Source organism: Rhipicephalus sanguineus, chromosome 1 (genome assembly GCF_013339695.2).
Source record: "Rhipicephalus sanguineus isolate Rsan-2018 chromosome 1, BIME_Rsan_1.4, whole genome shotgun sequence".
NCBI classification, from domain to species: domain Eukaryota; kingdom Metazoa; phylum Arthropoda; class Arachnida; order Ixodida; family Ixodidae; genus Rhipicephalus; species Rhipicephalus sanguineus.
In genome coordinates this window covers 316,377,634-316,401,813 of record NC_051176.1, presented here as the reverse complement: position 1 = coordinate 316,401,813, position 24,180 = coordinate 316,377,634, and the positions used below count along the sequence as shown (strand labels likewise).

General features: G+C 47.6%; 1 protein-coding gene across 1 annotated transcript in view; it reads right to left on the bottom strand.

The window, feature by feature from the left end:
• LOC119379462 (poly(U)-binding-splicing factor half pint) overlaps positions 1 to 24,180 on the bottom strand; it is a gene marked incomplete in the record, with an annotated part of 282,418 nt that overhangs the window by 18,599 nt on the left and 239,639 nt on the right. Inside the window, 2 exon segments of the mRNA XM_037648765.2 lie at positions 1,508 to 1,697; positions 19,416 to 19,831. Of these exon segments, the coding sequence (XP_037504693.1) occupies positions 1,508 to 1,697; positions 19,416 to 19,831 (606 nt within the window).

The following is a 24,180-nucleotide window of genomic DNA, read 5'->3' as shown; positions in this document are numbered from 1 at the left end:
CCAGAAAGACGGCGGTGTCAACACGAGTAATAAAAAAGACAATCATCACGTGATGACATCACCACATGATGTCATCATGATTTTAGCAAGGGCCGACTTCTGGCCTTGTTGGTACGACATATCTGAAGTGTTTAGCGCAGAATTATGAAGACTGGACAAGAAGGGAGAACACATACACAGGCGCTAACTTTCAACAAATGATTTATTTGAATCCGGATCACACATCTTTATACACTTGAGAAAAATCACGCATGCGTACGTGTACGTGCTCTCCCTTCTTGTCCCGTCTTCATAATTCTGCGCTAAACAGTTCAGATATGTCATCATGATGTCACAGATTTAAAAAATTTGTGACGTCATCATGACATGTGATGACGTCACACGTAGACGTCATCACACGACACTGTCGCTTTGCATTGCCTCCGTGATCATTGGGCCGATCACAAAGGCAGTGCAAAAACAGGCGAGGTGCAGAAAGCATGCAATGCCTCCGATCCTGGAGGCAGTGCAAAACCACCTTAGGTGCAGGTAGCTTTCGGAGGCGGGCGGGGGAGGATCAATAAATCGACTGAAGAAAAAAATAGAAAAAAAAAGATGACTTTCGCCTTCGAGCTGTCTTAGGCGAATGCATAAGGGACCCTGTAAGTATATTCCGCTCTTCAGTTAATTGCGACTTCCACTAAATTATTTTCCATTGTTTTTGGCATTCGTGTCGCGGTCTTTATCAGGTGTTGATTACATCTACAGTTAGCATGTCAGAACCAGGCTTGTTTGGCACAACAGTTAGGAATCATTTATTGTTCCACTAAATTCAAACCCTACGAGACCAGCTCTCGCAATTAAGTATTTTTTAGTTCAGATGTTTGCTCTAATACACATGCACAGCACATACCTGGCGTATATATTTTACATTTTTGTTGAGCAGGTGGGCAAGCTCTGGACTTTTTCGCACTAGACAGATACACCGGGAGGCCGTCGGAAATCCTTTGCACAGCGTCCGGCAAAAGTTTCGGAACATCGCGCTGCGACATCACACCACCACCTACGACTAGCAACTGGTCCACGCGAACACTGTCACTCTCATCGAAGTGCTTTTCGCAGACACGCACATGCGAGGAGTCAAATGTGAAACCACCAGTTTCTCGTCGTGGTATGGCGCACTTCCACTTTTCCCGCCATTCGCTGTCTCTACGCAGCCAAACATCCGACACTTTTTCGCCATTTCCCTTGTATCCTAATCGACACGCAGGTACGCAGCATCCTTTCTGACCTCCAGGCACAACACACTAGGCACAATACAGGAGATAAGGACAAAACTTTGTGCTGACTCACCACGATATATTGCACTGACACTGGCAGCCGCCTTCGCGGCCAAATGCCAACAGACTGGACGCTGCGCCGCCCCGCGGCCGCCACTTGCACCGTACAAAGCTCTCCCATAGATTTACGGCGAAGCTTCATGACAAGTAAAAGTATCGAAGGGCTCTGGCATTACATAAAAACTCACCTTGTGCTTGAGAGAATTCAACGAAGATCTTGACAACGATTTCAGCATTCTCATCCTCAGACTGCCGTTCTTGATAGATAATGACCCTTTTGACTGTGCCAAATCGACCACACTCATCTGTCACTTCAGACTCGAGCTCGTCATCCAAGTCTTCCACACCGACCATGTTTCGCAGCACAACAACACATGACTGCAATGGGGAGAAAGAGTCAAAAGTAAGCAGCCTAGCAGATATGTGAATGATAGCAGTAATGCATCTTGATCTGCAGTAGATGCTCAGTGGTACATAATTCGTAGGACGTAGCACACCACGACAAGGACAGAGAAGAGGGACGCACAGACACAGCGCTAACTTGCAACTAATGGTTTTATTTGCGATCACACATGCTTTATATACAATAATAGTGAATCGATAAAACCGAGAGAAAAACATGTAAAAATACAGCACAAAGCCTGCACGTGTCATCACTAATCACAACAATCTGCACCCGGCAACGTTCAAAGCGAAGATTCCAGATACATCTTTTCTTTAGCTGACAGAGCCAAAGAAGGCACACTCACACATTTTTCTTTATTTTTGTCGATTTCGTAGGCTTCAATTATTTCTCGCGTGGTTCTGCCGCGGGCCCTACCGAGAATACGGGTATTTGAAAACATTGGGGCGCAACCACACCTCTGACAATGAATTCCTAAATGACCAGATACAACTTTTTCTACATTGTACTGGTGCTCCCTAAGTCTTTGGTTCACACACCTTCCAGTCTGGCCTATGTATACGCGTTCACATGTCAAAGGGATACAATACACAACTCCTCGACTGCAAATGACAAATTTTTCCCGGTGCTTGATTGCACAATCCCGCTTCCCGCTACTCTCAGCATTTACCTTTCTGCACATCCCTTGTAATCGTTTGAGAGTAGCGGGAAGTAGGGAAATGCTGAGAGTAGCGGGAAGCGGGATTGTGCGATCAAGCACCGGGAAAAATTTGTCATTTGCAGTCGAGGAGTTGTGTATTGTATCCCTTTGACATGTGAACGCTTATACATAGGCCAGACTGGAAGGTGTGTGAACCAAAGACTTAGGGAGCACCAGTACAATGTAGAAAAAGTTGTATCTGGTCATTTAGGAATTCATTGTCAGAGGTGTGGTTGCGCCCCAATGTTTTCAAATACCCGTATTCTCGGTAGGGCCCGCGGCAGAACCACGCGAGAAATAATTGAAGCCTACGAAATCGACAAAAATAAAGAAAAATGTGTGAGTGTGCCTTCTTTGGCTCTGTCAGCTAAAGAAAAGATGTATCTGCAATCTTCGCTTTGAACGTTGGCGGGTGTAGATTGTTGTGATTAGTGGTGACACGTGCAGGCTTTGTGCTGTATCTTTACATGTTTTTCTCTCGGTTTTATCGATTCACTGTTATTGTATATAAGGCATGTGTGATCGCAAATAAAACCATTAGTTGCAAGTTAGCGCTGTGTCTGTGCGTCCCTCTTCTCTGTCCTTGTCGTGGTGCGCTATGTCGTACGAATTATGAATCCTAACCAACCAGCCCGGCAACGTGCCTTAGCAAACCTCAGTGGTACAAATACACAGAAGAGTGCATGCATAAAGTTCTGAACCAGATGCAACCCAGTGATCTTCCAAGGCATTACAGGACTGCAAGTTACAAATGGAATAAAATGCACTGCTTGATTTGTTCTAAAGATCCTCTAGGGGGACACTACTCAAGATAATTGCAGTAAAGCTGTGCCAGTGAAAACAAGGGACCAGATGAACAGGAATGACACGTACACAGGGTGCCCTGTGTACACGTTGTTCCTGCTCATCTGGTACCTTGTTTTCGCTGGCGCTGTTTTACTACAAGTTTAGGCCGACAAGCCCAAAAGTACGTCTTACACAAGATAACTTTTTATTCCATTCTTGAGCTAGGATTTTCACAGATGCTATGCTACTCTTTTCAAATATGCTGCCAGTTTTCCTGTATCTGCTCAGAATAAATGTCTGTGCATGATTTTATGCATAACACATGCCCCTTTTTGTGCACATCATCTTTCCAAGTAAAAGTAACCAACCAGCATTTTAATCCAGACTTCCCGTTTCCTCAGAATCTATAGTAGGGCAATGTATTTCTGAAACTCATACTGCCCAGATGCACAAACCCCAAACAGCTCAAATTGCCTGTTTGGGCACAATACCAGCAGTACATACGTGTCGTTCATTGGGCTAGTTGGTCACGCATTTGTAAATGGGGCAAAGCTTTAGTAATAATAATAATAATAATAATAATAATAATAATAATAATAATAATATTAATAATTGTTGGGGTTTAACATCCCAAAACCATCACATGATTATGAGGAACGCCATAGTGGAGGGCTCGGAAAATTTCGACCACCTGGGCTTTTTTAACATGTGCCTAAATCTAAGTACACGGGGGGAAAAACTTTGGCCACTAGATTACTGCTACAGGGTATGCACTGCTATGGGAAAAACAGCGCAAAAGGAGATGAAGCACAAGCCAAGGAACACACAGGATGTCCTTCTACAGTAACACCTCGTTAACTCGAAGCAGTAAAAAACAGAAAAAATTTCGATAAGCAGATTTTAGAGATTAGCAAGTTGCACGAATTCTACGAAGTCCAGTTCTTTCTAACAACGTTATCACTACTGACCAGTTTCTTAACAGGAGCGCCTAACTGGCTCTTTGTAAAGGTTTTAAAGAAAAATAATCACACACCATACCAGCTGTGTTTTTCGGCAATGCCTTTTTATTTTGTGCAGAAAGACCGATTAAGGCTGGTCTGCCTCTCGTAACACTTGCACCTACCAAAGCTTTCTCGAGTTGCCTAACACGTCGCATGTGGCGATCGTCCGCACCGCTGCACTTAACTTTATTTCGCATCAAGAGAAGCATGTTTCTTGTTTCGGCTGATGTCGTCACCCCTTGGGTAGCTGTGTTGACACTGCCGTGATCCCCGTGCGTCACGCCATGTTGTTTTGCTTAAAGGGACACTAAAGGCAAATATTAAGTCGACGTTGATTGTTGAAATAGCGGTCCAGAAACCTCGTAGTGCTGCTTTTGTGCCAACGAAGTGCTTATTTTGAAATAAAATCACGTTTTTAGTGGTCCGCATCGCGTTAACGTGCTTCAAATCTCCCGCCTGAAAATACGACTTTCATACGTCACTGCTGCCGTGCCCAACGTTGCCCACTTTTACTGCGCGGCTGCCGACACTAGTAGCAGCCGAGCGGAAGTAGCGGGACCCACAGTAGCAACAATGGCGCTACGGCAAAGACTTGCTCGGATGGGCACATTCAAAGCCTTCACCAAGTTGCGGTTGGTCTCGTAATCCTCAGTACGAAAGTGCAGCGAGCACACACGCAGAGGTTTTGACTGTTTAGCACACTGGCAGTGATGCTACTGGCTTAGGCCACTTTGGAGCAGCTTTTGGAGCAGGCAAAATTGCGTTTTGGAGCAGCAAAACTAGCTTTTGGAGCAGGTGCTCTGCCTTCAACAATTCATTCTGAGCCGAAGAATTCTTAAAAGAGTAATAAACATCGACCACAGCAGCGTCGACATCCGAGCCAACAGCACTCAAGCCGCGGGCAAATGAGTTGTGCACTTTGTGCAAGCAGCACTCTCCTACATCTATGATGACAGGGTATGCTTCCTGCATCTTTTTTCTGAAGCTTTTCATTGATTAGTGCCATCCGTAGAAAAGCGAATGACATTTTTCTGCGGCAGGTCCATCATTGCTCTCCGCACTTCACTAGCCAAAATTTCCGAAGTCGCAGAGCCCAGCCGGAAAGACTGTAGGTGTTCCACAACTCGCTGCATTTTGTTGGAGAAATGCCTAACTACAACATAAAGTTGTTGGCACCTCTGTTCAGGAAGAGGGGTCTCGTCAATGCTAACAGATAAAACCACATCCGGCTTGTTCAGCTCGTCAAGCACAAGTTTCTTGAAATACGGCCCGAGGCCATCACTAACTATGTAGGATGCGTTGAACTTCTTACGACTAAACTGCTTCGCTGTTTCGGAATCTCCAAATAACTTGGGAAACAAGGCAGTTGCTGTGTCGGCCCACGAGTATGGGATGCCCTTGAGAGTCATGCCAAGCACAGAGTTTCTGCGTTTGTCACGCGGTCACACTGCAAAACGTTCCATGGACTGCCGAATTCCAAAGTCGGCTGGATCGTTTTCGGCCGCTGCAGCTCACCTGAAGCGTCTCAATGACGACTGGTAGCATCAATGTGCCGTTTCATGGCTGCATGTCGCTTGACTGCTGCTACGCCATGTTGCCTACAGTTAATGCTTTGATTACAAAAAAAACACAAAACGCAGTTCCTTCGTCCGCTTGACAACACCATATTGATACAGTATAACCTCATTACAACAGACCTTCATAGTGAAGAGGATTTTGGTCTGTTGTAAAGGGAGTATGTAAAATCCAAAAATTGTTACAACAGACTTTCATGTAAATACTGAATGGGTCTGTTATAACCGGAGAGAATTACGAGTCACAAACATGGTCTTATTTTTAACGGGGCACCAAAAAAAAAAAAATGCGATTTTTGGAAAATCACATTTTCACTTTCTGTAGCCCATTTCTACCCGATTCCAAAATATCTTCAATGAAAACTACGTAGAAGTGCTATAAAAAATTTGTTTTGCGTCTGCCGATTTGGCGAAAATTGTGGAAATATAAAAAAAGGCGTTTTTCAAAATTATAGCTCGGCAACGGCGCAACTGGGGGCCACCATTTTGGGCTCGTCGTAAAGAGCATTTCTCCGCTTTCAAGTTCTCCGTTTCGGCTGGCTCCTCCATTCAGTAACAAGCGTACGAAAAACACGTTTTGGCTGCTTCTGCGGTATTACCGCAGAAGCAGCCAAAACGTGTTAATGCTCGCGTCGGGATCGTCGTCTGCTGCTTGTGCGTCGCGAGGTCGCGGCTGTCGAAAATTGCGCTACTTAGTGATGCGTCCGCACTCGTTCTGTGTTTACAGGTCGACGATAATTTGGAACGCTTTAGTTGGGCAGCTGCAAGCGGTAGCTCAATCATCAGATTACGATAGCGCGCCGCACTCGTCGCGAACATCGCAGACGTGTGACTAATAGCGTTGACTCGTTGGACCCGCTGTTCGAAGTTCTTATCAGCACTTCGAAGCTTATGACGAAGACCACCGCGGGACAACTCCTTGTACTCGCAATCGAGCATGACGTACTTTGAAACATCGGGCACCGCGGCCACGCACGTCGCAACCGAGCTTTCTACTAGATGTCGTGGTTAGGCCTAACTCCGCTCACGGTGCCGATGTACGAGCCAAATCCGAACTTTGCGGGCAAGAACATCGCACTAGCGGACATGCGAAAGCGAAAAAGCCGTAATGTCCTTCGTCTCCAGCAACGAATCGCATTGCCCACTGGCTCCTCAGAACCGCGGATGGGCATTTTGCGCATCGGCAGCGGACCCCTCGGCCAAGCTCGCCGCGCAGCGACCGCGCGGAGAAGCGGTGGCAGCGGCTCGCAATTTCGCGTGTCAGCGTCCCAAACGCAACACCAAGCACGCTGCGCGCCGTTTTTTTGTCGCTACAGCTAGGCATAGCTGATCATTGACAGACCGGGGATCGGCGGCCTTCAATAACATTGGCGGCCTTCGTTCTTAAATCGGTACGTCGATATCCGCGGTGCGCTGCTCCCGTCCCGAAAGTATAAGCGATGTTTGAAGTCGGAAGTTAATGACCGTGGTAGAAAAGTCCGCTTTAAAGGAGTCCTGACCACCTTGCTGGCCTGAAATTTTAGTCAATTATATCCGAATGTCCGTTGTACCAGAATCCGTTGTAAACGAAGCTCGATCAATGGAACTAATACGAAGGTCGGCATAACGCCGCAAATTGGTATGTAATATCCGAATGTCTGTTGTAAACAGATCCGTTGTAATGAGGTTATACTGTATTTTGTCTCCATTTTCATCACTCTCATGGAGAACGTCCGCGTACAGCGCGATGTCACTCTCAGTGGGGGAACCTCATGTAGTTTCATTTCTGAAAGTCAGAGTACACCCCTTTGGCGCAGGCTTGGCGCAGAATCGCCAAATTTTGAGGAAATGTAGCAGGTTGTAGCAGCCAGGGCACTTTGGCGCAGTCTGGCGCAATTGGCGCAGCGGTAGCATCACTGCACTGGCGCAATGGCATGACACTAAGCCACTTCGAGCGTAAGGGTTTATTCTGCGGCACCCAGTGAAAAGACACACCGGTTTCCTTGCTGCAGCACTGGCGTTGTGCACCATTCGGGCATCCGGCAATATCACACGCATGCGGCATTTTGTCGAACTTTCTGTCAGAGCGACTTTCACGAGCGCGCAAAACACGCACTGTGGTATGCGATCCCGAAACTACCACTGAGACGGGCGAGGCGCAGTTCGGCGAAAACGGAACCTTTGAACCACGCGCGCCGTTCCCCATGGCAACGCCACGGAGGTTTTGTTTTCCATGAATCCAGCGGAAACGAACAAACAGCATTTTATTACGTCTTTTGATGCTCGGAATGTTCTTTGTTTACTGCTGCTAGTTTGATTACTAGTGATTTATTGTAGGCCGACTTCCATACGTCATCGGGATCACTTCGAAAATGTCCCACTCGTGGCGCTCATCATGTGATACATTTAGCTTAATTCCTCGGTAAGTAGGGCACTGCTGTTGATAATATTGCCGTTTTAGAAGTTGTCATCCATTGGGCTTTCACTCTGACCTAAATTGTTCTTTGCCTTTAGTGTCCCTTTAATGGTCAAACTAGCCGATGTTGCAGGCGAGATCAGTGTAGCCCATTGCTAAGTCCAGAGTAGAGTGTACAAGATAGGGGTAGTGGGGCAAGGGAGAGCCGGCGGCAATGGCGCGCAGTGAACCTCAAAGTACTGAAATTTCTACCTGCTGCGTGGCGGTGTCGCTGTGCCTTTCACCTGGCAGTGGCGGCGCGCATGCTGGGCGCGGTCAGTTGGAATGTTTGGCGTGCCACATGTTCTGCAGAACTTTTTGGTGTTATCGCGCTTGTGCGCCGTTTCCAGCGCGTGACTCGCAAGATGAGCAAACCACGTCGCAGATATTACTGTTTTGCACCTGGTTGCAAGACAGGATACAGTGGTGTAAAAAATGTCCCCAAACTGGTGTGCTCGAAGACACCGAGCGTCGCCGAGTGTGAATCTCCGCCGTGAAGACCAAAGCAACTGATGCAGTCTGTGAACTTCATTTTGAAGCAAAGTGTATATAGACGGGAAAGAGGTGCGCATGCCACATGGGAAACCGTTGTTACCGCTAGAAGCGGTGCCGACAATTTTAACACACCTTCCTGCTTACCGCCCGAAAAAGCCTGTACGCGAGGAAAAGGTCATCGCCTCAAGACATCAATGACAACGTGAAGCAGCAGCACCTACAATGAGATGAGTCACTTGCGAGGTTGCCTTTCATTCTACAATATTGCCAGAAGTTTTGGTGGTGGCAATGCAACTCCCGACATCGCCAGGTGAATGCTCAATGTGCCTGACAGGACGAACGCAGGCGTCCCACCTAAGAAAATCAATGACCTGCTTGCACAAGGCAAGTTCGATGAAGCACAGAAATGCTTGGTTTTAACCCCAGCTCCTTGCAGTCACGACTTGTCTTTAGTTGTGGAAAAGAGTGACTCACGACTGGTCTACTACATGGCAGGTTATGTAGCCAGGAAATGTGCTTTGAAGTGTGTCTGTTCATCATGCAGGGACCTTCTTCCAAGTGAGGCAGCAGAAAATCGCCTGGCGTCAGGGCTCACAGAGCAGTGTGACTGGGACAGTCTTCTATATCCATCAAAGGAGCTTCACACTTCCATCTCTACAGTTGAGGACCCACAGAATATTTTAGCGTCAACAAGTTTCAAAGAAACAGCATACCTGATGTTGTGGCCCTTGTAAGCAAGAACTTTCTTCCTTGCAACATCGTGGGCTGTGCATTTCACAGTGAGGATAGTGTCAAAGTTCTTTAACAGCGAAGCTGCTTAAGCTAGCTTAATTTGTGTGTCTGGCCTGCCAGAAAACTATCAATCAAAAATAGGTATGTACCACAGAAATTGGGTAAATCCCACTATACTCGCCACCGGTCCACTAAAAATTACGAAGGCAACAGCTAGCCCAACAAATCATAAAAGAGTATGTGCCACAGAAATTGGGTAAATCCCACTATACTCGCCACCGGTCCACTAAAAATTACGAAGGCAACAGCTAGCCCAACAAATCATAAAAGAGTATGTGCCACAGAAATTGGGTAAATCCCACTATACTCGCCACTGGTCCACTAAAAATTACGAAGGCAACAGCTAGCCCAACAAATCATAAAAGAGTATGTGCCACAGAAATTGGGTAAATCCCACTATACTCGCCACCGGTCCACTCAAAATTACGAAGGCAACAGCTAGCCCAGCAAATCATAAAAGAGTATGTGCCACAGAAATTGGGTAAATCCCACTATATACCGGTCCACTAAAAATTACGAAGGCAACAGCTAGCCCAACAAATCATAAAAGAGTATGTGCCACAGAAATTGGGTAAATCCCACTATACTCGCCACCGGTCCACTAAAAATTACAAAGGCAACAGCTAGCCCAACAAATCATAAAAGAGTGTGTGCCACAGAAATAGGGCAAATCCCACTTAACTCGCCACCGGTCCACTAAAAATTACAAAGGCAACAGCTAGCCCAACAAATCATAAAAGAGTGTGTGCCACGGAAATAGGGCAAATCCCACTATACTCGCCACCGGTCCACTAAAAATTACGAAGGCAACAGCTAGCCCAACAAATCATAAAAGAGTATGTGCCACAGAAATTGGGTAAATCCCACTATACTCGCCACCGGTCCACTAAAAATTACGAAGGCAACAGCTAGCCCAACAAATCATAAAAGAGTATGTGCCACAGAAATTGGGTAAATCCCACTATACTCGCCACCGTTCCACTAAAAATTACGAAGGTGTAGCGTACTCGCCCCAAGGAGGAGCGAAAAGCAAAGTACTACACTCCTTGAAGTCTGGGCAAGAACTAGTTTTATTTTCCACGAAAAACAGGCTTCGAAAACGCCAACACAAAGGGGGCGTGGCTCCTTATCTCCCGCGGCATGCCGGTGATAATGTGAGGCATGTTGGCCGCGTATGCGCCGTGCGCCGCTGCATACGAATGGGTCTGCGCACACAAAATTATCGCGGTCAACGGCACGCCCGCTACAAGAGGCCCCCCCCCTAGACCGCGGAGCCATGGAAAAAAAAAACGAGCAAATGTTAGCAAAAACAAGTTAGTCCATGAGGTGAGCCGGTTTCACGCGGTCGAGAGAAACGACGTCCTCTCTGTCGCGAACACGAATGGTCACAGTTTTGTTCGACCGCGACAGCACACGGAAGGGCCCGTCGTACGCAGGAGTCAACGGCGCTTTTACTGTGTCTCGTCGCACGAACACATGGGTTGCCGCATTCATGTCCGGGAACGAAAACACTCTTTGTTCGCGGCTGACGCGTGGCGCGTTGGGTCGCAGGTGCTCCAACCAGGAATGTAGCCTTTTCATATGTTCTGAAGGTGTCGGCGCAGTGCTTGGTTTCTCACCAAAGAATTCTCCCGGTAGTCGGATTGTAGAGCCGTACAGCATTTCTGCTGCACTGAATCCGAGGTCTTCTTTTAGCGCGGTACGCAGGCCCAGAAGAACGAGAGGGAGCTTCTCCACCCAGTGCTCTCTATCCAATTTGGCCGTTAGAGATGCCTTCAGTTGACGGTGTAGCCGCTCCACCATTCCATTGCTCGCTGGGTGGTAAGCCGTGGTGAACTGGAGCCGTGTTCCCAGAAGCCTTGCCAGCGCAGAGAATATGTTGCTCTGGAATTGTCGTCCACGGTCGGTTGTTATGCGCAGTGGGCAGCCATAGCTTTGTACATTTTCTCTCTAGTTTTTGTTTTTCTATTCTTGTTTTGTACCGTTGGAAGACTTCAGAGTAATGCGCGGAACTGGACACCTGTTCGAAGTGTGCGCCGAGGAAGTTTGCCTGGTCTTCCAAGGTGTCGCCTTGTGTGTTTACTAGAGGAAGTGAATGTGCTTCCCGCCCTGCTACCCTACTAACCATGTTCCAGACTTTAGCCTCCTGTGTATACGAATTGATCCCCGTTAAAAACTTCTCCCAACTTTCTCTTCTTGCCTGTCGGCGCGTTCTCCTGCCTTGAGATTTTATGTTTTTAAAACTGTCAAGGTTCTCGGCTGTCGGAGAGTCCCGAAGCAACCTCCATGCTTTGTTTTGTTTTTTGCGCGCCTTCCGGCATTCATTGTTCCACCATGGGACCCGTCATTTGCCAGACAGTCCACTGGTTTGTGGGATACATTTGGTGGCAGCATTAATCAAAAAAGCTGTGAAGTAGTCTACAGCTGCACCTATGCTTAAATCACACATGTCCGTCCAACTTAAGAGATCAGTCTTGCGAAACTGTTCCCAGTCGGCTTTGTCAATGTGCCATTTGGGAACCTGTGGGGGACATTCATTTACTATTTGTGTGCTCAGAACAATAGGAAAGTGGTCACTTCCGTAAGGGTTATTAATGACTTTCCATTTAAGTAAGGGTAGAAGCGATGGAGATGTAATGCTGAGATCTATAGACGAGTATGTATTGTTAGCGAGGCTATAATATGTTGGATCTTTCTGATTCAACAGACAAGCGCCCGAAGAAAAAAGGAATTGTTCAATTAGACGACCTCGCGCATCGCATCGAGAGTCACCCCGTAGGCTGCTATGTGCGTTGAAGTCTCCAAGAATGAGATAAGGCTCTGGAAGTTCATCTATTAAGGACTGGAATTCCTGTTTTTGAAGGTTGTAGTGTGGAGGTACGTAGAGAGAGCAGATGGTGACGAGTTTGTTCAAAAGAACCGCTCGAACAGCCACTGCCTCCAGGGACGATTGGAGTGGTAAATGTGTGCACGCTACTCCTTGATTAACTATAACAGCTACACCACCGGATGACGCCACGGCGTCATCCCGGTCCTTTCGGAAAATAATGTGACTGCGTAGAAAGTTGGTGTTTTGATTTTAAGTGTGTTTCTTGTACACACAGCACTTTTGGTGAGTGTTCGTGTAAGAGTTCTTGGATATCGTCGAGGTTTCTTAGCAGTCCTCTGACGTTCCACTGTAGAATTTGTATGTCCATTTTAATGTATGTAGTATGGTGCTGTGTGTACAAAAAGTGTTTCCTCAAGTTACAGGGCCCTTTCTAGGCCCTGTAATGCGTGCTTTTTCTTTTTTGGCGCGCTCCAAGGAGTTGCGCCGTTCCTTCGGCGTCCGAGACACCGGAGTCGTGCTGTTTGTGTCCATCACCTCTTCGGAGGTGGTGGATGGTCCCTGCTCAGCAGGCACGTTCGCGGCGGCTTCGGGCCTGACTGCGCTTGCAGCGGCTTTGGGTCCGGCAGGCTCGGGAGTCTGCTGGCCCTCTTTGGGAGGTGGCGGAGCAGCACAGGCTACTCCAGCCGGGGGCGCTGATGGCGCGACCGCAGTCACACTCCGTGTGACTCTTGCGGGCGCTGGAAGATGTGGCGCGGCGCCCTGGCGCGACACATCGGCCTTTGACCTTCAGTTCTATTATTTCTTTCGCTTTCTTCCACGAGGGGCATGATCGTGAGTAGGCTGGGTGATCCCCTTCACAGTTCGCACAACGAGCTGCAGAGGTGCAGCTCTCAGACAAGTGCTCCTTGGATGCACATTTTGCACATGTGGCGCGCCCTCTGCAGCTTTGCGACCCATGTCCAAAGCGCTGACACTTGAAACGACGACGGGGATTCAGAATATATGGTCGGACACGAAGCTTACAATAGCCGGTTTCAATGGAGTCTGGCAGGTTGCTATTTCCAAATGTAATAATAACGTGCTTTGTTGGGATCTGTTTATCATCTTGCCTTATTGTTATTCTTTGGACTTTGACTACGTTTTGGTCCTGCCAACCTTCCAGTAGTTCACTTTCGGATAGTTTGAGGAGGTCATCATCAGAGATCACACCGCGCACCGTATTCATCGACCTGTGCGGGCCCACTGACACTGGTATGTCCCCAAATGCTGTGAGTTTGGATAGATTGTCATACTGTGTCTTGTCGCGAAGTTCGAGGAAGAGATCGCCGCTTCCCATTTTTGTTACCTTGTAACCTGGGCCGATTGCTTCCGTGAGAGTTTTGGACACAAGAAAAGGTTAAATTGCTCGGACTGCCTTGTTTTCATTCTGACTGTGGACTACATGGTACTTCGGAAAGATCTGTTTAGGTTGTTGTAAAGAAAAGTTCTCATCGGTGCGCCACCTTTTCAGGCAGCGATCAGGGAGTGCGGGAAAAGGGTTATCCATATGAGAAATTTGAAGTTCGGCGGCGATGGTGACCACCCACCACCGAGCCCAACGAGGGGACGCTTCAAGGTAGAACACTTGAAGACGCCAGCCATACATCGCCGCTATAACCAAATATAACTACCCAAGATTGAGTAACTACACAAGGTTAACCCTTGCCGCCAGGAAGACTGGAAGTAAATAGAAGAGAAGAGTAGACAGGAAAGATGTAAAGTGAGAGGGAAAGACGAAGTTGTGGGTCGAGAGAGACAGGAAAAGGCGACTGCCGATTTCCCCTGGGTGGGTCAGCCCAGGGGTGCAGTCTACGTGAAGCCGGGGCCAAAGGGGTGTGTTGCCTCTGCCGGGGGGCCTTAAAGGTCCAATCACCCGGCGTCGGCTCAACCCCCAGGATCCCCTTTTCCCCGGACACGGCAAAGCCACGCACGGCTAGGCGTGGGAGGGGTCGAAACCCCCCGTTAGCTCGGGTCCGTGGTGTCGCTACACACCAAATGCCTACTTGCGCTGACGCCCTTGCGGGGGCTCTCGCTCGCGGCAGCGTGGGGAGATGGACATAGAGTGGTTGGTGAGTGGGGATGAGCATGGGATCGAGGGACTAGGGACTCCAAAGGAGAGTGAACGAATGAACACTATGTTGAACCGTCGAGCCGAGCGGCACGCAAGGCGAAGACTCGAACTGGTAGCTGGCAGCTGAAGCATGGTCCCGTAGCAGGACCCACGGCTCGAATCAAATCTCCACCTTCGGCAGTGGCGTGTGTCTCGAGTCCCTGCTAATCGTCGGCAGCGGTATACGGCGGCAAACCACCAGCATACGGACGTTCAACTGCAGATAAGCCTACTTGTTGAACAGCTCTCACACCTTCCGTCAGGACCATCTTGCTTAAATCGCGTTCAGTCTTTGCTTTGGTTAACCATCCCGTGTTTCTTTTTCGAATATTCTGTCTGTGTAGGGTCGCCTATTGTATTGCGGCGATGATTTCGAGTGTGTGTCGTGTAATTGTTATTTCTCTTGAGAGTGGATTGCGACGTGTTCTTTTCTTGAGTCGCGGCAGAGTGTGATTTGCTTGTGTTTAGTTTGAGTATTGGTTTGTTTGTGATCACTGATTTTGGGGCGCGTGATTTTATTTTGTTAGAGCGAGTATATGTTTTTACGTCGTCTTTCGTCTGCGATGCCCCTGGCCAGCAGTCAATCAGGCGTGGACCTCATCGCCAGTCACCCTGTTGAACAACCCACAAACGCCAGTGGGTGGAATTGTTGTCGCCAATCCCTTGTGGAACGAATAGTGCAAAAGATCAGCTTTTATGTGTAATTTCGATTTTATATGTTAATTGAATTATCTGCACTATTCGTTCTGGAAGGGATGCGGCGACAATTCCACCCATGCGTGTTTGCGGGCTGTTCGACAGGCTGACCGGCGAAAAGCTCCACGCCTGATCGACTGCTGGCCAGGGCCATCGGACGGAAGACGACGTAAAAACATACACTCGCTTTAACAAAATAAAATAACACGCCCCGAAATCAGTGATCACAAACAAACGAATACTCGAACTAAACACAAGCAAATCACACTCTGCTGCGACGCAAGAAAAGAACACAGCGTCGGAATCCACTCTCAAATAACAATTATGTGACACACACGAGAAATCATCGCGGCAGTACACGCTGGAACACTACACTCAGTGAAGAAAATATGGGACATGAATAAAGCATGAGAGTCCCGACCGAAGGTGTGAGAGCTGTAGAAGAGGTGGGCTTATCTGCTTGCCTGACACTGCATAACAGAGAAGATGGAAGAACGCAGAGGCGGCAGCTAAGCAGCGAGCTCACATGTATCAACGTGAAAGTTTTCGCGCCGTAAATCTTCTTGTGCAATAGACTTGTGCAAACTTTCTTGTGCCATTTTACGTCCATGTACAGGTGATGTGGTGAACTCCATTTGTGTTCCTATACAGACAATCTTAGTTCACTGTGTGTTTCTGCACTGTTTTGATGTGTAAAATTTTTCAATAAATGGTCAAAAGAATTTCCTGCATTTTGTACTTGTGTCTGGCAACTTAACATTGATGCGCAAGACGGGGGTTCCCTCCTGTTGCATGTACGAAAATGTGGCATCGCAAAAATCAAGGCTAATTATTCCGCGGCCAAACTGGGTCTTACGTGGCCTACAGCTGGCCGTATGCGCGAATAAGCACCGGGCCAGGCGTGGTCCCGCAGTGGCTGGCAACTGGCCATTTCACCGGCCCAAGCTTGGTACTAGGGTGGCTGGCGCCTGGCCAAGAGCTAATTTTCACAGGGCCAAACGTGGCCCTAGAGTGGCTGGCAATCGGCCAGGTTGGCCATTTAGGTCGGCCCAATGTCGGTGGCCATAACATCTGCCAACCTGAGGACAGAGTCAATCCCCAAATGTGGGCCGATGTCGGCAGCTGACCTATGGCCGAGGTTGGCCAATGACCTTGAGCCAGCGTCGTGCCGAGCACTTTTGTACCATTGGGACATGATTCGCATGTTAGGACCTGTCATTTATGTTCGTCATACAGTCATATCGCGCAATACCAATTTTGGTGTATATCAAACGAGCGAAATGGCTGCGAGTGCACCATGAGTATGGCATGTAAATCATGCCATACATGACATGCATATCATGGTTTTCATATTACCACCTGTCACTTATATTCGTCATACAGTCGTATCACGCAATACAAATTTTGGTGTATATCAATCTAGCGAAGCGACCGCGATCGGACAATGAGTGTGACATGTAAATCATGCCGTAAATGATATGCATATCATAATTTTAAAGATCTCACCTGGCATTTATGGTTATCATACAGCCGCATCGCGCAATACCAATTTTGGTGTATATCAAGCTAGCGAAACGGCCGCGAATGCACCATGAGCAAATCATGTCGTATATGACTTGCATGTCATTATTTTCATGTTACCACTTCTCGTTTAGGTTCGTCATGCAATACCAATTTTGGTGCATATCAAGCTAGCGAAACGGCCGCGAATGCACCATGAGGGTGGCATGTAAATCATGACATACACGACATGCATGTCATGGTTTTCGTGTTACCAACTGTTATTCATGTTCTTCATAGAGTAACATCGCACAATACCAATTTTGGTGCATATCAATCTAGCGAAACGGGCGCGAACGCACCATGAGCAGTTCATGTCGTACATTACTTGCATGTCATGATTTTCAAGTTACCACCTCTCATTTGCGTTCGTCATACAGTCGCGTCGCGCAACACCAATTTTGGTGGATATCAAGCTAGCGAGACGGCCACGAATGCACCGTGAGCGTGGCATGTAAATCATGACATACACTACATGCATGTCATGGTTTTCATGTTACCAACTGTTATTCATGTTCTTCATACAGTAACATCGCGCAATACCAATTTTGGTGCATATCAATCTAGCGAAACGGGCGCGAACGCACCATGAGCAGTTCATGTCGTACATTACTTGCATGTCATGATTTTCAAGTTCCCACCTCTCATTTGCGTTCGTCATACAGTCGCGTCGCGCAACACCAATTTTGGTGGATATCAAGCTAGCGATACGGCTGCGAATGCACCATGAGCAAACCATGTCGTACATCACTTGCATGTCATGATTTTCATGTTACCACCTCTCTTTTATGTTCGTCATACAGTCGCGTCGCGCAATACCAATTTTGGTGTATGTCAAGCTAGCGAAACGGCCGCGAATGCACCATGAGCGTGGCATGTAAAGCGTGCCATACATGACATGCATGTCATGATTTTCGTGCTACCAACAGTTATGTTCTTCATGCAGTAACAGCGCGCAATGCCAATTTTGGTGTATATCAATATAGCGAAACAGCCGCGAGCGCACCATGAGCAAATCATGTTGTTCATGACTTGCATGTCATGATTTTCATGATACCACCTCTCATTGACGTTCGTCATACAGTCGGGTCGCGCAATACCAATTATGGTGTATATCAAGCAAGCAAAACGGCCGCGAATTCACCATGAGCATGGCATGTAAATCATGACATACATGACATCCATGTCATGGTTTTTATGTTACCACCTGTTATTCATGTTCTTCATACAGTCACATCGCGCAATCCAAATTTTGGTGTATATCAATCTAGCGAAACAGCCTCAAGTGCGCCATGAGCGTGGCATGTAAATCATCTCATACATGACATGCATGTCATAATTTTCATGTTACCACGTGTCAATTATGTTCGTCATACAGAAATGTCTCGTCATACCAGTTGTCATATATATCCATTCATTTAAACGGCCACGAGCGGCCCGAGATCATGTCATGTAAATCATGCTGCACATGACATGCGCATCATGATTTGCACATTAGGACTTGTCATTATGTTCGTCATGAACTTTTGTCACACCATACCAATTCTGGTATTTATTAAATTAACGGAATGACCGCAAGAGCCCCAAGGCCATGGAATGTAAATCATGCTGTTCATGACATGGATGTCATGATTTTCATGTTATGACTTGTCATTTATGCTCGTAATACGATCATGTTATCCCATACCAATTTTGGTATACATCCGATTAACGAAACGGCCAGGAAAGCACAAAGTCGTAGATGGCTAGATAGATATAGATAGGTACGCTCAAAGTCGAAGAAGTTCGCTAAGAAATGCTTCGCATTTAATAATGATAACTGTTCTCTTTGTTTCCGTTCTGTGACAGCGTCAACGACGTGCACTTTGTGTTTGTACTTGTGTCGTCGTGTGAGGTGGTCTCGGTGGCTTTGGATGCCCTTGGGTCTTTCGGCTCCCCATGCATGGAATGTGTCGACACGTGCTCAGTACGACGCCCATTTCAAAAGGCGTGCTATTTTGACAGCTGAAGGAATCAGCTGCTGCCCGAAGCCTCGATGTGAGTGAGGCGACCATCTGCGAGTGGCGGCTCCACCAGGAGCTCCTTTTCAGATGCGAGCACGGCTGAAAAGGTTTCCGTGGTCCACGTCACGGCTGCCACATTGAATTGGAGTAGTGTGTTGCTGATTTCGACCCAGAACAGTGCAAGTGCCTTATGGTGGTCAGTGTTGAACTGATACAGATGAAATCGAGCAATGTCGCTTGGCAGATGGGCATCCCATGAATGAAATTAACGCTTCACGTGGGTTGGTGCGAAATACCACGTTTTGATACAGCGTTTGAAAAATAAATGCGCTTTCTCATGACTCTGCTGGCCTCACGTTACACTGGCGGTCTTTCTTGTTTTTCTCTTTGGTTTTATTTTTTCTTCCTGGACGCAATGAAAAGTCACCCCTCGCGTTACCATCATGGTCGTGTTACAACGGAGTAAACACAGTAGCCCAATTTACATGGTAATGCAGCTGCTTGGTAAACTGGGGTAGCCGATATCCTATTAGATATTAAGAGGAAATAAGGTCACATCATGAGAAGGTTACTTGAAACATCGAAGTGTGGCCGGGGTTAGGTGGAGCGCCACAATAAAGAGACAGGGTTGGCTGGCAGTCATCGGGAGGGGACGATGATTGGAAGCCCTTACCTCTGTGCGCCGCATCAGCTTCCTCATGAGCATGTGCCGTGCATTGGATCCCTTGATCATCATGTTCTCTTGCTGCTGCAGTGTCTGTGGCTCAAGCTCTTCAGCAATTTTCTTCGCTAGATCATCCTCCTCCTTGGGTGGCTCGCCTGCAGCACTGGCCTGGCTTGCCACCGGTGGCTGCTTCAAAGCAGCCTGGTTTAGCACAGCCTGGTTCAGCACAGCCTGGCTCAGAGCAGCCTGGTTCAGTGCCGTTTGGCTAAAGGTAGCTTGGCTCAGCACAGTCTCAACAGTCGTCGTCGTCGTAGCCAGGGCTGCTGCTGCATTCAGCAGGTCAGGTTTAGGTGCCGACATGGGTAGTGTGGTCACAATGGTTGGAGGAGGGATGAGAGCAGCTGTCGGTGGCATAGGAGTCACACCTGCATTACATCAATGCATGACTACCACTGTAAGTGTTTGCAAGCAGCATCACAACCATCTGCTTTACTTGCAGACTAGGCCAAGTGACCCTCCACCACCAGACTTGTACACGTGACAGAAAAATCAGTAACTGTACTTGCTCTCTTCAATAATGTGGTTGGTTACAGCTACCCGTTCCTGTCCCAAGAAGGTTATTGAGAAATTAGGGAAGAGTAATCAATTACTGCGATATTACTATCCTGTATTAACATGGCACAAATACAGTAAATAGAACGAGCTGGCTGCTCCATTTCATATCATACTCCCAGGGCTAGGCAAAGATACTTTGAAATTGTATCGCGATACGATACAAGATACTCAGGCAAGAAGTATTGGAGATACAGATACAAGATACTGCCGCAATAATTGTATCTGATACGATACTTGACAATTGTATCTTAAGATACTTCGATGCATTCTCAAATTTGTTATTAGATGCGAAGCATCTTATGGCGGAGTTCAATCCGGTGGTCGTGGTGGTGTGCTCACGCCGCACACCACCACGACCACCGGATTGAACTCCGCCATAATTGAACTCTCCACTTCCCCTCTCTACTGACCCCCTCTCCTCTCCCTCTCTTCCTTTCTCCCTCTCCACTCCCCCTCTGAAACGCGGGCTCGACACGCCGAAACGCTGCTTCGCATCGCCTCATGGTCCCCTTTAGCGGGAGATGGTGTGGTTTTTATAGATCCATATAATGTAGCAGCAAACACCTATGCATGAAAATGTCTTCTTGTAAATTTCCTAACTGTGACCTATTTTGTTCCACTTGAATGAAATGTCTGTTAGTATCTCAAAAGTTTTGCCCTTCCTGCTCAAAGTACATTAGTTTCCTTCCAAAACAACTTATTCGGCTTTGTTTTAGCTTTTTCACAGGACAATTCTTTATACTCTTCGTTGACAGCGGTTCTTGCTTGTCATTTTTGCAGCTGATGGGAGTCGCTGCTCAGCTTGCCGACCAGCTAGGTAATCACAATACCTTCAATAAGAAGCCTTCACATGATGACGCAAATACCAGTGTGGATTTTTACCTTGTCTGTAAAAGACCGTTTGCGCAATACCGTATATCCTGACAAGCGTACAGCAGCGACATTTTTTTTTTTGAAGGGGGGGGGGGGGGGCTGCTGTATACTAGGAGGGGTTTGAGCTTGGTCCCATTTATTTTTATTTTCTAAATAAGTATGTTCGTGGTCTACACAGACATGACAGGTCTTAAGCATTCCTTTCGTGAGGAACATGTAGTCACCATGTGCTGAAACATAACCGTGAAACAAAAAACCCGCATTTCCCCGAAGGGGAGTATGAGGAAGTGCGAAGCACGGGCTGATGCTATGAGGCGGCGCGCACGACTAAACTGCAGAGCCGAGCGAAGGAGACGGCAGCGAGAGAGCACGCGCCAGCCGACCCACGGAGGTCTGGCCGTTTTTAAGTGCAAAGCACTTTCACTGATGATGATGATCTGTCTTCCGAACTCGTTCCAAAGAACCCGCAACGCGTTCAACTTGTTGGCGGCGTTGCGCACGCCCGAGATGGGGCTCAGGTTGTTGTCGAACCACAGTCGATCGCACACCGCGCAGCTATATCCGAAGCTGCGGTCCAGGAAGTCTCGCTTGAAGCGCGCGTCCGGCCAATCGAATTCGAGGGCCCGTGCTCGCTCGCGCATCGCGCGTCTCCGCGCCAGATCGGCTTCGGGGTGCTCGGCTCGCTTCGCACGCTTTCGTTCGGCGTCTCGCCGCCGGCCTGCATCACCACAGGCAATGCGCGGGGCGCGCGCAGCCACGGAGCGGAGGGCGGAGCGCGCGCAGTCACGTGGGGCGTGACGTCGCTGCGCCGTTGCTACAGACGCTCCTCTCCTCTGCTCGCGCCGTTGCTATGGGACGGCGGACACAGGGTCGCTTATAAAGTGCATTCGCACTTAAAACTCTATATTTCAGAATCCGCGTCCAGAATTCACTCGTTGTGTACATTGGTATCGATGTTTCTCGAATCCCGACTCCAAATCCCCTTCAGAAATGACCTATACATGAGACATAAGAAAGGCTTCCTTTCGAATGGCAACGTCATTTTGTTCAAACTCTCTCCCACCATCTTCACTGTCCCGGCCCTTGCAACTAAGTTTCGCGACAGCGGCCCGCTGGCTATAAGCGGAGTTTCAGACCCCTGGTGTACACGTAGACAACGTAAAACTGCAATGAATTTTCATATTCTACTTTTCTGGTAGCATACAGGATTCTTTGTTGATATACTCACTAACGTGCAATCTTTTAGCAATTTTTCTTCAACGAGAGAACATGTGCAACACAGAAACGTCTCAGACGTATTGTATAGTTGCACAAAAGCGTCGCATGACACCGCCGCTATTCTCGCTAGTGCCGCTTATAGCTCCCATTAGGTGGCGATTAGTAATACGAAAAATATTTAAGGCCTAAAACAGGAAAACAAATATAAGTAAAATAGAGAGGTGGTTCTGTATCAAACGTTCACATTGAATGAGAACAGAAACACAATACAGACGTCGCCTTTAATAGCTATGAGCATCAAGTATCGTCAACTTACCTGTTGAGACAATAGAAAATTCAGTGCCTATGAAAAATTGCCTGAAACGGCTCGTTGGGACGCTCATGAGTCAAACGTAGTATTCTGTAAAATAGCGTTTCTCGAATCCCCTTCCTAACATCTTTAAGATCGCTCCTAATCATTTTCCATTATTACAGTGCAAACTCAATTTGGCTATTTTCCTAAGCGGTAAGCAGAATGTTTTGTACTGTAACTCAAGTGATACCCACATAAATAAATATTTGTTTTCAAAATCGCCTTTGCAACATGTAAATGTGTAAACAGTAGTAGAAATATAAAGCAGGCAATTAGAAGAATAAAGCAGAGATCTTATTTTGGGAGCGCGTTACAGAAGACATACTGCAGTGACCAGACCGGAAAAACAGTAAAGAGACCGAGGTAATGTATGGGATGCAAAATGGCAGCCAAGTAAGCACTTGTACTAATAATCAAATTATGATTTCATAAATTCTTTGAATAAATATAGCAGGAAGTGAAAAATACGGTACGCTAAGATATTTTCTGTTAGATAAACGCTTGCTCTATTATATCTAGCATCAGTACCAGTGGTGCTAAAATTGTTAGAATCTTATTCGCATATAAGTTAATTCACTGCATACCTGCCAACCTCACAGCATGAAAATTCGGGAGACCGCAGGGGGGGGGGGGAGGTCTTTTCGCATTGCGGAAATTACTGAGCCTGGAGACTGACATCAGAAAGGGGTAAGGATGTTTGTTTTGAGCTGCTTGAACCAAACTTTACTTGTGAAGGCACCAAGGCAGTTCACAGGCGCACGTGGCACAGAATCCATACTTGTCACCTTTCCGCGAAGTCACAAAGCACGGAAACCCAGCTGTGTAGGAGTCCAGAAACACTTGCAAGTACTTTGATTTTGACGCCGTTATCGACCTTCTAACTGAACTCTACAAACACGCAACCCCCACGGCAGACGGTGTAGTGTACAAAATGCAGAGGCCAAGATGGAGACGCAAAAGTTCTGGCTAGGCTCAACGGAAACGATTGCCGCAAATGAACTGAACGGTGGCCGGAGCGGCAAGATTGCGACACGCGGTGCTGTTTCTCCCAAGCACGCCGATATCGAGAGTGCAAAGCACAATGGGGGCCGCTTACTTACCGCAGGTCTGCCGGCCACCCCTCCTTTGGAAAATGGAATGTGCTCGACAGTCTCACCGTCTCGTTATCGGAGCGCTCGTGCAGCACCGCGGCTCCGGCCGCCGTGCACTTTTGGCATCTTTTTCCGTTGAGACTGTACCTTTTCCCTCGCCTTCTTTCGGTACGGTGGCGAGCGCTTCTCACGGCCAGCCGGCCAGCCTTCGCCCAGATGCGCAGTGCCTAGAATGTACTCAGCGGTACTCTACGATATGGTTATAATGAAGTAGAAGTGTGGTGGCGAGTGCTCTTCCGCAGCACCGCTACAGCAGGAAAGGCTGACATACGCACATGATTTAAAAAAAAAGTGAGAAAAGAACCCGCCTCTGCTGTGGTGGCCACTTTTCGGGAGATTCGAGATGACATTCGTACAATCGGGAGATTAGGTCCGAGTTCGGGATTCTCCCGGACAATTCGTAAGAGTTGGCAGGTATGTCATTGTATGCAACTCAAACTTACATCCACGAAATCCTTCAAATCGCTGATATGTAAAATCCACGAGACACAAAGCAACCCCATTCTTGCAGTCATCACATTTCGTTACGAAGCAAGACGCAAGACAATCTTCAATAACGACACTG